Raw genomic sequence first — 15,119 nt, 5'->3', positions numbered from 1 at the left:
TTGTAAGTTTAATCAATCCATTTATAAAAAAATTGAAACTAGAATACTTAAAATTAGTTTTATAACAGTTTAGTTTGATTTATTAATTTAATGATCAAGCGATCCAGTACTATGTGTATTTTACTTTGAAAACAATATTTTTTAATATTATAACAAAACAAATTAAAATAATATTAAAGAAAAATATTAAATAATACAAATAATATTAAATAATAATACCAATAAGGACACCCTTGAATGCAAAGACTAATACACATGAAATACAAATGCTAACTGGCCATATAGAAACTACAACAGAAGTAAAACAAAAAAAATAGAGGAAGACTTCATGGAGTCAAAAAAACTGAATGGCGAGTTAAATGTAATGCTGGCATCAACTGGCACCACACCAAATAGTTGAGAAGGGTCTAGTAGCATGGAAAGACAGAGGAGAGGAAGCACTATCCAGGCCTCCACTGGATGAGTGCAAAGAGAACTGGGACCTTTGAGGGGCTTATTGCCACTCACATTCCAGTGAAAGCATGGTGCAGAACTCAAATTTACATATGTTAAGGCCTAAAACTGCACCGTTTGTTCATTTTCATCAGTATTTGGAATTTTAGGGGCTAAATGCAGGGGGGGGGGAGGCAAACGCTGAACTTTAGTCATTTTTTTTATGCCTCGTTCACTGTGCACTCACGAGGGACCATGGATGAATTTAGAATCTGATATGATTTAAACTATTTTCTACACTGAATCCAATCCTGATATTGTTAACATTATTTAATGATGTATCGTATTCTGTTTTGCATTCTTTCGTATAAGAATGCAATTACTTGGGAGGACATTTTCTAAAATTAAAGTTGAAAGCAATACGCAGGGTGTACGATTAAAAACGTGACTCATTTAATAACTCCACCAATATTAATGACATCATACTTTCATGTTAAGGTTGATCAAAAAATATATGTTTCAAAATCACCCAAAGATGTGGTATAAATTAGCAGGGGGACCCAACATTGTCCGATAGTGAATGATGATCAACGAAGGTTTCACACTCCCATGTTTCTATTGTCATCGAAATCGGTGAAATTGCCCATTTTTCAATCAAATCGATTTATTGCCTGCTCTAGTTGGGAACCCATTGCAGTGCACCCGAACGAAGCTTCACATGCCTCTCCACAATGATTTAGTCAACAACACATGGTAGTCTGCATTGCACTATAGTTGATTTTATAAAATCATATTTTTTATATATGGAACTAGCGGGGGTACACGGCGTTACCTGGGTGTGGAGAGGTTTTATACTAAGTGTATTGATCAACTGAGCGCAAAAAAATGTTTCAAAACCCCCGTAAAAAAATAATAGCAACGGATACCCATGTGAGCGCAAAAAAAATTAACCCCCTAAAAAAATGAAAATAGCAACAAATACCCATGGGAGCGCAAAAAAAAAAATTAACCCCCTAAAAAAATGAAAATAGCAACGAATACCCATGCAAGCATAAAAAAAATTTTTTTTTAAAAGTGGTAGTAGGCAGGCAGGCTCGAACCCGTACCGCAAAAGAGGAAAAGAATGTGAAAAAAATAGGATAGTGAATTCAATGAGTTGATAATTAACTTAAGAATCATAGGAGTCGCCACGTATGCGCAGAAATGAACGCCAGTTAAGCTTCTTGCTTCTGTCGGGGTATTTATTTGTTTCCCCACAAAAGCAAATTAGACAGGTCGTTTTTAATGTGGGGGAAAACCAGCTCCACCCAAAAAGGCAGTATCCAAAATAATTAAAAAAAAAAAAAAAAAAAAAAAATTGTCTCAGTATGAAGGATTTTCCCTACATTGACCGAGGATCAATTAACTTAAATAAAGCATCAGAAATCCCGCTTTTTCAAGCAGTTTCACTTTATATGAAAAAGCCAAACAAACACCAAAGACAATGTCATGGTGGGAATTTTGTTTAACTTGATCAAAAAAAAAAAACCAGGAAAGAAAGGCTGTCCGGGTTTTTCAGTAATAAAGCCTATTTCTTTTTATCAGGACACATCAACAGCAAGAATTCTGTGTTCCAAGGTTCTCAAGCCCCAGATGAAGTCCTTCAGCCAAAACTGCACTCTGAAGTGGTTTATCATCTCGAAACGTAGTATAATCTAAGAGTTTATTTTCATTTTTAATCAAAAGATACTGAAGAAATCATTTCAAGTTTTAGGAAATCTAGTTTCCTTCCTTCTCTCATCCATAAGTTATAAACATGTATATGAGAAATACTTAAACTGCAAATATTTGGATTAATTATTTTCATAATTAAAAATGTTCAAATATCAGATTTAGAAGGAAATTCTTTTTGGATTAATAGAAAATTAGTTTCTCCTCAACAGAAGAAATTGATACAAATATTTACCTAAACTAGCATGTTGCGCAACTATTACCATTGTGTGCTTAAATGAAATGTTAAAAATTTGGTTGGATGTTTTCTCTAACTGGCGGGAGGTTGGGGGTGAATAATCTCAATGGAATTGGCTCTATCAAGTTCCAATCCTATTAGATCTGGTGCGACTATTTATTGTTGAGAAAGAAAAAATCCAATATAAAGAATCATAATAGAATAAGATTTTAACTTTTAAAGATCTAAAAAATTTCTTTAAATGTAAAACCGATCTAAAGAAACGGTCACAAAAGGAAAAATCATCAGCATCCTTGTTTCATAGGGGGGGGGGAATCAGAATAAAAGACAGCATGAAAAATCTAAATTTAAAAGAAATGAAAAACAACTTTTAAGAGATTAAGACGCTTCATTTCATTAATGGCTTTTTCATGATTTCTTACAATTTTCATGTGATTATAATCAAGACTAACAATTTGCATCAACAATATTTACAACATTCCCTGTAGCTTTTCAAAAATGGGGAAAATGTTTTTTCAATTTTAAAATAATTGTTCTTTATGTCATTATTAGAAATATGCCCTCCACCCCACCCTTGGTAGCATATCTTTGTTAGCTTATCATAGTGAACGAACACATATTACACTGACCTCCAGGTGGGGGAAGAGATAATGATTGCCAAGATGGTATTATGATAAACGACCCCCCCCTCCAAAAAAAGAGCAGTTAATGCCTGGGAGAAAAGTTTTATTTGAAACAAACAAACTACCTCAAAAAAAAAAAAAAAGATGAGATAATGTCTGGGAAGAATGAATCATGACAAATGAAAATATATCGCACTTAAAAGAGGAAGTAAATCGCTGAAGGATTCAACTCAATCCCAAAAATGAGCTGATAATGCCCAAGAGAATGGTATCATGATGAAAGGACAGATACTACACTACCCTCTCTAAAAAATAGAAGTAACACCTGGGAGTATGCCACCCCCTCACCTAAATTGAGAATCTGTGTGTCTGTAACACAAGTATGGTATTATGACACAGAACAGATATTACACTACCTCACCAACTCCTCATACCCTAAAAAAAAAGGGGGGGGGACGAGAATAATTGCTGGGAAGATGGTCTTATAACAACAGATAGTACATTACTCCCTCCTCCAAAGAAGGATGTAATACCTGTGAATATTCCCCCACCAGCTTAAAAAAGGAAGTAATTCCTGGGAGAACAGTTTTATAACATCAGAACAGATTTTACGCTACCACCAACACCCTTTAAAAATAATATTAAATCAGGGTTTTTGTTTTCATTCCTTGATAAACATTGCTTTTGTATGGTCCCTTAGCCTTTTGGCTAAAGAGTGGACCATCGAGTAAGGGAGTAAAGGGATGGAATCACACAATGCAGTAATCCCTCTCGTGACACAACCAACACTTGGAGCTCACCCAATGAGGGAACAGCAAAAGAAAAAGAGGTGGTATTATCCAATGTGATGGTGCCTCATGTAATTAAAGCCAAATAGTTCCCCTAGAGACTGCCTCTGCTACTAGGAGCCAGAGCTCCTTCAGTGAGCGTACAAGAAAGGAAAAAAGAGGTGAGTTCACTCAATATGACGATTCCCTCCAATTTCAATATCCTTATGGTTCTTCAGAAGAAAGGCTTCACTCCACCAGGAAGTGAGGGAGATCAAAGCAGAACCACTGAGGAAGTCTGCTTGGAGGAAGGCCAGAGAAAAAAATCTCCACAGATGCATAAAAAATTGTATCTAACAAAAGATAATCAATGTTCCTAGTCCTGTTGAACCTGACCTCTCATAGATGGGTGAATGAGTTACCCCTGAATATTTTCATATAAAGGACTTCTCTTGAAGATTTAAAGAAATTAAAAAAAAACATTTATTTTTTGAATTACTAAACCATATTAATATTATTTATAGTTATAATAATATAGCTATTGACAGAACCATTGCACATCACTCGATATATAAAACTGTGTGTGTATGCATGATGCTTGGGTGTTTCCTATAGAAAGAAAGACTAAAATCTATAAAAAGTTTACCATGGAAGACAATAGAAATATTTTTGAATCTCTACTGCAGACATAATCCCTTTAAAACTTCCACTATATCTTTTTATAAAAACTAATTACTATGTATAAATTTGGGGAGGAAGACAATGGAAGTGGTCACAAATCTGTAAATGCTCTTCTAACCTAAAGGATTTATGGGGTCTAAACATCATTTAAAACTTCAAAAGTATCCTATTTTATGAAATTTATATCGCACTATAATGTAAAATTTGGAGGAAAACAATGAAAGTGGTCTTGAATATCTATGTTACCCTCTATGTGCCAAATATGTATGTGTCCCCACCCCTGACAGAATCCACTTAAAACTTTATATACATCAAATTTTTCGTATGAATGTTATTTTAAAAGTCAACTTAAATGTCTAAATTATTTAGTTATGAAAGTATCGAACTAAAAACATCAAGCATGCAGTTTCAATTCAACTCTAGTTTTTGTAATTTTATTTTTGATGAAATTATATCAAATCAAATATATTTTCCTTTTTATAGTATAATAAAGCGTAAGTGAAATATTTTAGTATGTAATGGTTCTGTCTCTTTTTCTTTAAAGCTATATATATAATAGAAATGATTATTTCTATTTAGGAAAAAACAGCTTTGCAAATGCAGACACCACAAACTCAATATCGTCAGACTACTAGCCAATATCTAATATTGGTTTTGCAATGATCTCTTTCATTATCATAAATTCTTAAAATTTTTTTTTAGGAGAGTCACATTCCAAAACAAGTCCTATTTAATGGTGGTAGCACGATAATTACTCACTAATTATTTTCTCCTCCCTCCCCCCCCCATATAACTGGGAACTTTTTTAGATTTGTCACAATTTTTTTTTTTTTTTTACACTAGCGCCGTCCATGTTTACTTTTTCTTTCAATAACTTTCACATTATTTCTTTCATTTACAATCCTTGAAATAAGAACCGCTCTTTTCAAAATTCCGGACACTTTCATTGGCTGTTTGCATACGTTCATTATAAGGGAATATCAGAATAAGGGAATTTCGAACGGTTCATAACACCTCTCACAAACTAATCAAAACGACATCATCCAACAACAAACACTTGAATACTTTGGGCTTAGCATGATAGACTTTATTCAACATATAAACCCAAACTATAATTAAGATTACTTTTAGAGTAAAACAGAAGAGTCTAGTTACAATTTTGTGAAAGTAACCATTTTCAGAACAAATTAAAATGAGGGGGTGGGCTTTACAGAATCTGAACCTAACTAGATCTACTAATTTAAAACTGACAGAAAAAAAAAAAAAAACTTCAGAGTTGCATTCAAATATTTTACAACATTCGTATTCTAAGGTTTTTAGTTTCACTTTTTTTTTCACATAAACATCCATAACAGATACAAAACTAGTCACACAACATCTTTTATTTACACACTGCACGATTTAATCCTATTCTGTATTTATACCTAACAAGTTATAAAAACATATCTTAGCAGTCATTGTTGTTGCTTATCTCATCACAAATAGGTACTTATGCAGAATACGGACAGTGTTAAAATAACAGCTTTTTGTAACTATTATGGACTTTCGAACAACAAACAGTACCATATAAAGTTACAATTAAATTGAACAACATAGCTAAAAATAGCATGGTTTGTATTCTGCATAAGTACAAAAACATATCTACATGCAGCAATGCAGGATTTGCATAGAAATTAGAATAGGGTGCTCCCATGATTGGTCATGGCTGCCTTTAAGCAACAATAGTTGTTAACAGTCCCAGATAATTGAAGACAGAAAATTTGCCTGTCAGTTCCCACTAGTGTCAAGAAGTGAAAGTGACCACATGAAAATCACTGCCAATCATCATCATAATCACCAGTGACAAACAGTAGCCCCCACTGGATGACAGCACCAAACAATGGATAACAGTGTGCTAATATTGAAGACAGGCTATTTCATTTCAGAGCAGTCCAATGGGACTCAACACTGGTCATGATTGATAGTGACCGACAATGACTAAATACAAATAACCACCTAAAAATGCCAATGACTACCAGTGCTCACCATTAAAGACAAACAATTTCATTTTGGAGCAGTCCAATGGAAGCTTACATTGATCATGACTGCCAGTGCTCACCAGTACCTGCAAATAATCGTCCTAAACCAACACTAATTGCTAGTAATCCCCGGTGTTGATAATGACAGCCAGTGGCTTCCGCTAGCTGCCACTGCCAGAAAATGCCCGACAGACGAAGCCAGATGATTTCATTTTAGCTATGGCCACCAGTGCTTGCTATTTTCCAGGGCTGATAACCGTAGTTTAATTTTTTGGGGGGGTGGGGGTGGTCTTTACCAGATATGTTCTTTGTGTCATATTTCCACCGGGTAATGCCAGTACATGGTCCTACTAGTATATAATATATGGAAACACTCTTCTGTGTGCACGTCTGTCCCAAAAATCAAGACATACTAAGGAGTGTACCATAAATATGCATATTCACATAATTTGCATGTGAACATAATGGAAGTAGTTATGCATCTCTAACTGACATTTAACTGAGCTAATGACACTTTTCTAACATATTACACAATTAAATTAATCTAATCATAACCATTAGGTATTAACATTTATCTGAATAGGTTAGTGCATAAGATATCTAGTTGACAACATCATGGTTTCTGTTAAAGTAAACTCTGCTGCATATGATGCTGTCTCACACTTTAACCCGGGCAACACCAGGTAACCCTACTAGTATATCATACCCTACTAGTATATCATGGACCCGATCTCATCCCAGCTGTGCTAATAAAAACTGCTCAGCCGAAGTAGCTCCAGTTCTCTCCAAACTCTACAACAAATGCCTTAATAAATCTTGCTTTCCGGGCTGTTGGAAAACTGCTTCAGTGGTACCAGTATTCAAGAATTCTGGCGAAAGAACTGACCCATCAAATTATCACCCAATTAGCCTCCTCCCACTTTTTGCCAAAATATTTAAGACCATAATTAACCATGCTCTAGTCCATCACCTTACAGATGCTAAACTTCTGACTGACAAACAATATGGATTTAGACAAGCCCGTTCCACAGCAGACATCCTAACTGATCTCTGAACATATATACCATTCACTGGACAAAGCGGGGGAGGGCAGAGCGGTAGCTCTAGATATATCTAAGGCTTTTGACAAGGTATGGCATGAGGGTCTCCTCAGGAAAATTAGATCATACGGTATCACTGGTAGAATACTTAACATAATTAAATCTTTCTTAGATAGGAGAAAAATCCAGGTTGTCCTCGACGGTCGTACATCTAAACAATATGATATAAATACGGGAGTGCCTCAGGGGTCTATCCTTGGACCGCTATTGTTCCTAATATTCATAAATGACCTCCCTGACAAAATTGCCTCTGAGATGGGTATATATGCTGATACCACACTATAACAGGCATGACAGGAAAACAAATGAACACATATCTAAAGAAATGGCAAAAACACTAGAGGATGACCTCCAATCTGTAGTGGAATGGGGACAAAAATGGATGGTCACATTCAATGCTGTCAAGACTAAACTGGTTTCCTTCAATAATTATAAGAAACCTTCTCTGCCACCAATAGCAATGGCCAGTGACTCTTTATATGAGAGTACGTCTTTCAAACTGCTTGGCCTAACGTTCACAGGAAACATGAGTTGGAATAATTACATTGAAAGCATTGCCAGGGCTGCTGCGAAGAAGGTAGGCTCTCTCTACCGTACTAGTAAACTACTAACACCTGAAAGTATCCTGTACCTCTATAAGGCCACCATTCGCCCATGTATGAAGTATTGCTGTCACATTTGGGCTGGTGCATCTGCTGCTAGTCTCTCGCTCCTAAACAAGGTTCAAAAGAGAGTCGCCAATCTGATAGGCCCTGAACTGGCATCTAAGCTTCAGCCTCTGTTCCATTGACGAAATGTTGAGTCCCTCTGCCTGTTCTACAAGTATTTTAATGGTGAATGCTCTGGCAAACTGCAGACACTTGTGCCCCCACGACATAGACACCCTTGACAAACCCGACAGGCAGATAAATCCCACTCCCACACAATAGAGATCCCTAGATGTAAAAGATCTTTCTACTCCAGTAGCTTCTTCCCCAGAACCGCTAGACTCTGGAATTCCATTCCAGGTCCTTGCTTCCCCAACTGTACCGACATGCAGAAGTTCAAGTGTAACATGAACTGACATCTCGCTGCCCAAATCCCAACATAAAAAAATGAAAATAAATAATATTAAACATGTATATTACAAAATATTCATTTATTAGAAACAATTGATAAAATATGCAAATTAAGACTGTTCATAGGTGTGTTTGCAGATTACTACGTATACGGCATTGAAAACATGGCTTTTTATTAAATAAACATGAAGCGTTTTGATGTTCATATAATGCAGATGTACTTGTCTGTTTTTCTATTTAAGAATTTGTTTTGTTGAATTAAAAAAAATTTATTATTAGTAATTTTATTTACAACACTCAGTGTGACTCGAATTATTCTGTCTCTCAAGCATCTACTTCTAACATATAGAGTTACGTCAGATTTTCATGCACAAATAGCATATAAGCTGACAAATCTTGCTTCTGACTACCAATTTTTATCTTTTATTGTTGTACTATGTTATTGGCAATATAACTTTATTTTAAAAGAATTACTTAATCCGTTCCAAATGACTAACATGCAACATTTTAAAATAACCAAACATAAGTAAAACTCTGTAAAAAGGTCAACTCCTTTAAAATTGAAGAATATAATTGGAGTTGCCTACATTAAGTATAAAAATGAGCAAAAAATAAAAATTCAAACCCAAAATGACAACACAGGTTAGATACAGATAATAAATTGAAATAATTTTGCTTCCAATAATGAATTTGCTTTCTATACTTTTACTTGTTCTAATTTGCATTTTGTTGCTATTATGTGGGATGCTGCAGGTCAATCGGCCAAAGTAGAAGAATTACAGTGGGAATGGGAGGTGGTGCACCCACATGGTGGAGAGGGACTGGCACACTATGTTCCAAATGGTTTCTGTTTGGCACAATTCTTAAAAGCATGCACAATTTATAGATAAGGCCGTTGTCACTTCCACAGCAAAATGTTTTTCAATTTGCTTGATATTTATTATTATAACTAAAAATGAATCAATGTTTTTACTCATTAAGACTTTTTTTTAATCATCCAAAATACATGTTAAACTATTCCTCAGATTGAGTTATGTTTTAAAAATTCCATTTTAACTGTTCTAATTGCAATTAATTCAACAACTGACCCATCTCAAGATTCTATTTCTCTCACCATATGATGCCCCCACCCACTCACTTACATTTTACATAATAATATCGCTAACTTCCATGACTGTTTATTAACAATCAAAGATAATGAAAAAAAAAAGATTGAAATAATCCATTATAAAGAAAAGGAATTATCATCACAAGTAGTAATATTATTTAACCTGTTACAAAGATACACAGAAAGTGACTAATTTTAGATTTTGTATTTTTTAAATTGGCTTTGCAAACTCACTTTTGTTCTAATTTGTGGAATCCCAGTAGGTGACCCAACAGAGCACTTTTTTTTCTAATTGAAAAATAATAAATTTCTATCAGTTTTTAATTGCTCAGCAAGAAATAATCTGAAGAATTTTTCACCCCTAAAAATATTTTAGTAACTCCTGATGGTCAATAATCAATCTAAATAATAATCGTGTTAGAGAAAGGAAGAGGAAAAAGGGGAGTAAACAAAAATAATTTTTTGAAGGCAAAAATAGTTTTAAAAATGTTATATTTACCTTGTGACCTATTTTTGAAAGATTATCCAAAAAGTATTTCAAGGAATCTCCCTAGAAAAGAAAAGAAAAGAAAATTGTTTAAATAATGAAGTAGAAAACTTTAGAGCAACAAATATACAAACAAAAAAGGAAAAAAAAAAAAAAAAAAAAAAAAAAAAGGAAAAAAAAAAAGAAAGAAATTCAAAAAGACATTTTTATTGCATGTAATGGAGCTAATAACGAAAACAAAAATCTTTTTCTGAATGTGATCTGGGCTATCAGCAGTAATTGGCATTGGGCAAAGTATATCTAAAATTGTCAACATGGTTGAAAGTGTGTTGACATTTAGCAATAACGCTCTATTAACGCTCTCCAACAATTTATTCAAAATTATTTAAAACAATGGAGCTATGGTGCGACTACACTTACAATTCATATCAGTCTGGTACCCTCATCTCACTCAAAATACTGACTGCCTGGAAATCATTCAGATGTGCAACCAAGTGAATACCCTCCATATTCTGAATGTCTTGCTTCACTCAAGTTTTAACCTCAAGCAACTTGGTAAACATCTATAAAATTATTAACCATCTCATTAACCTGGGCACTTTTTTTTATCACCATATTTCTGTGTCGGAAAGCAACACCAGTTTTAACATTTTTTTTAAATTTTCTGATCATGACCTTAAAGTACACCTAATGGTGAAACCGCAATTAAAGAGTTTTAGCGTGACTCCTTAATTAGTATCATTTCCAAGTCGATTCTAACTCAGAGCAATACTATTGAATCTATGGGTTAAATAGACTTTGTCCCATGCATGACATGACTTGGAGCAAGGTGTCCCAAAACCCAATTTTCATCAACCTTGTTTTCTTTTTATCCTTCTCTATTTTCTAACATTATCGCCTATTCAAGCTCCTTCTTCTACAGTCCTAGGTATAACAGGATTCTATTTGGTAAAGTGTGGACTCCACTTAGAGTGAAAAAAAAAAAAAAAAAAAAAAGAAAATGAAAAAAAACGAAAATGAGAAAAGAAAATGAAAAAAAAAAACGAAAAAAAATGAAAAAAAATGAGAAAAAAAATGAAAAGAAAATGAAAAAAAAATGAAAAAAAAAATGAAAAAAAAAAATGAAAAAAAAAGAAAATGAAAAAAAATGAAAAAAAAGAAAATGAAAAAAAAAAAGGAAATGAAAAAGAAAATGAAAAAAAAAGAAAAAAAAAGAAAAGAAAATGAAAAAAAAAATGAAAAAAAATGAAAAAAAAAGAAAATTAAAAAAAAAAAGGAAAATGAAAAAAAAAAAAAATAGTAAATGAAAAAAAAAAAAAAAAGGGAAAAGTTCCTCCTAAAGTGATATGACTATTTCTGAAGTTGGTAATTTTTTTCCTTCTAATAGAAATGTTCGTCTTATATTGTAAATATGAATGAAAGTTAAAAATATACAAATAGAACTTGAGCCAACCATTTCTTTCCTTATTTTATGTAGGAAATCTTTACTGACAACTAAAGTGTTGACAAAAAGGAAGCTGTCATTGGTTCTTTTGCAAATGGTTCAGGCGTTTTGATAGTCAACACAATGACTAAAACTGAATCTTTAAATCACAAAAATTATCAAAATAAATATATAATGTAACAATATTAAAACTTTTTTTTATTATTCTGTTAATGTTGACATCTTTAAATCTAAGTAACAAAATAAAAATAAAAAATGTTTTAAATGTTTTTGCCAGCAAAGATATTATAGGTTTAAAACTTAGAATAAATATTTATTAAAATAAAATGACGATTTAAATAGATTGGAAATATTTTCAATAGTAAATAAAACAAAAAATATTTTACAAGTATTAACCAAATAAATCAAGTTTTTTTTCCTCATCTATTCCAACTATATTAACATACGGCTATAGGTATACTTTATTTTCATTTCATTTTATAAAACGTTTCTAATAAATTAATATAAAAATCAGCAAGAGGTGGGGGGGTAACTCATTTTAAATGGAAGAATATGATAAGAGTTTAACTTGAGTTTTAAAATGTGTAATCAAATAAAAATCAAAAGCTAAATCGATCTCACTACATTCCGGGCAACACAGGGCAGGTACAATTAATTATCAACTGATTAAAGCAATAAATAATTGTCAATAACAAATACTTTTGCTATGCTAGATAAACTGCATAAATGTTGGCCTGTCGTGCAACAGATTTGAATTTAAAGTATTTTTCCCAGAAAACAATAGTTCTGCTCAGTGATGGGAAAATAACGGTTGGAATGTTGACCTTAACTGACTGACAATATAAGTTCTAGGAAAGAAAAGAAAAAAAATCAAACAATAGCTATTAAAAATATATAAAAATTGCCGATGGTAATGAGCTAGAATCAATATCTATTAGCTTATTCCATAATTTATGCTCGGATTTTAATTCTGTAACATTCTAAGAGTAAATCACAATCTATAATGAAACTAAATATTATTTATATAATACAAGTACAGTTAATCAACTTTTGTTTAACTGTGGCTTTTCCCCATCTATATTTATATAATATAAGTACAGTTAATCAACTTTTGTTTAACTATGGCTTTTCCCCATCTATATTTTAATCACACAAAATACATATTGAAGTATTCCTTAGTTTTGGGAATGAGTTATCTTTAGAAAAAATCCATTTGAATTATTATAGTTAGATTTAATTTGCAATTAACTCACCAAGTGATTCATCTCTAATTTTCTGTCTATCACTTTCACCCTTTCTCACTGTATTTTTCGTGCCCCCCCAATCTTATTTCATAGAATCTCTCTCAGTTTATAAAAAGTCAAAAGTAATATAAAGGAAGCTTGGAATAGTAACTTACAAACAAAAGGGAATTTTGTTGAACTGTGGAATTTGTACAGAATTTCTAACGGGAATAGCATGTTCTCATTCTGTCAGCCATAACTGAGCAGGAGTCTTAAGTAATTTGTAATTGTATTCTTAGTATCGCCTGCTTTGAAGATTGAACCTTGAACCTTAAGAAGATTGGAATTCTTAAAACTAGATTTTGCTTAATACTTCATCTGTTACATTACAAGTCTGTGCAGATTCCAGAGTTCAACAAGATACATCTGAAGGCCGGAGGTTCTATCAGCTAAAAGCTGAGAATAACACTCCAGTTGAGATCAATAGTCTGAATAATACAAATTATCAATCCTCACCTCAATCATTCAAAAAACATAAGAGGAAATAATACCATAAGTAGTAATACGATTTAACCCATAGTTGTGAAGAACAGAGAATGGTTCATTTGGCATGTTTTTATTTTTTTATATTTAACTGGTTTTTCAAACATAACTTCTTCCAGATTTAAACAGTCTGACCAGAGTTGATCGTTTTAGTACTACATACACATTTAACATTACAAAATTTTATTTCACATAAAAAATAAGATTATGAAAATAAATTCATCAGAATGTACTTTTAAACAGGTCATCTTTTCTTAATTGTAAAAAATAAAAATATTTAAAAATGAATTAGTATGCGAGGTTTCGAAATTTGAAGCGTCGAATAGAAAGTTATTTCTGGTTTTAAGATTCTTAACAAATTATGTATTAAAAGACTGAAAGTTTTTAAAGCTATTTATATCCAATAATTTTATAAAGATTAAAACAACATTACAATAATTAGTTATAGTTTTAGAATAATTTAGTTTAATAATTTAATGGCAAAACAACATAGGTACGTACAGTTAATGAAAAACAAAAATGATCATGATGTTGAAGGATAATTCTTCTTTGCATTTTGTATCACTTAGATTATTTGTACTACTACTACTAACTAATTTTCGTCGTTGATTTCACGTTTCAGCTGATGTAACCTCTAACCTTCTTTGTGCGCATCTTTTTGAACTTGAGAATCTATATAAACTCAAGAAATTTCGAATAGAACTCTTTATTTAATCTACAGGAGCAGATTATTCTCGGTCAGCCAGCCATAATATGTATACATGTCGCAACGGTTAAAGGTGTTAATTAACAATCAGTTCTAAGTTAAAATCTTCTGAAGGTTGAATGTTCAATCTTCAGTACGCGTGAAAATACCTAAGATAATAATTAACACCTCTACCTGGTTTTAGCTGACAATCAGGTTCCAGAGTTCAAAAAGATGCACCTGAAGAACATCGGGGGTTACATCAACCGAAATATCATGAAATTAATAAAATGAGAACAGTAGTCAAAATAATTTAAATAATCCAAATTATTAATCCCCATCTAAAAAATTCCAAAACAGAAACCAATTTAAAAATTTTTTTTTTTTTTTTTTTTTTTTTTTTTGCAAAATAATGAAGTGAGTGCAATTTTTCGAAATAGTTTGAACCTTTGACGATTCAATTAAATGTCCAATTCAGCAAGTAACAAATACTGACTTTTCTTAGAGAAATAACATTCTGATCGAAGGTCAACTTCACATGCATGACAGCATGAACATCATAAAAAAAAAATGGATACTTTGTCAGAAATATATTTGACATTCAGAAAATTGTTCACATACTAAAACAGGTTAATGAATGAAGGAGAGAGGAGAAAAAAAAGAAAAAAAGAATTGAGAAGTTTGTCTTCTTCACATAGACATGATGTGTTGTCCTCTTACACGACATATGCTCAACAAAAATAATAAAGAAATGGTATACATGAGTTCATGTACAGTTAAAAAAACAAAAAAAACAGAACTTTTTGTTATTTTTTCCAAAAAAGTAACATTGGTAAATTAGTGTAATGAATGTTACTGAATTGTTTGGGATGAAGATTGATTATTCGTATTATTTAAATTCTTTGGATTACTGTTCTTATCTTGAGTGTTAACTTCACAATGTTTCAGTCGATGTAACCTACAACCTTCTACAGGTGTATCTTATTGAATCCTCTTGAACAA

General features: G+C 32.4%; 1 protein-coding gene across 4 annotated transcripts in view; it reads right to left on the bottom strand.

The window, feature by feature from the left end:
- LOC145246804 (guanine nucleotide-binding protein subunit alpha-12-like) overlaps nucleotides 1–15,119 on the bottom strand; it is a 173,140-nt gene that overhangs the window by 16,120 nt on the left and 141,901 nt on the right. For all 4 annotated transcript variants that reach the window (XR_013863169.1, XR_013863170.1, XM_080108604.1 and 1 more), the window contains one exon: nucleotides 10,235–10,285. Coding sequence is in view for 2 of the 4 variants with exons in the window: in XM_080108604.1 (XP_079964730.1) it covers nucleotides 10,235–10,285 (51 nt within the window). In the remaining 2 variants the exon portion in view is untranslated. The remainder of the gene's footprint in view (nucleotides 1–10,234; nucleotides 10,286–15,119) is intronic.

This window comes from Euprymna scolopes, chromosome 24, assembly GCF_053919585.1.
Source record: "Euprymna scolopes isolate OS-2025 chromosome 24, ASM5391958v1, whole genome shotgun sequence".
In the NCBI taxonomy this organism is placed as follows: domain Eukaryota; kingdom Metazoa; phylum Mollusca; class Cephalopoda; order Sepiida; family Sepiolidae; genus Euprymna; species Euprymna scolopes.
The sequence above is the reverse complement of the archived record's forward strand: the minus strand, read 5'-3'. Positions and strand labels throughout refer to the sequence as shown.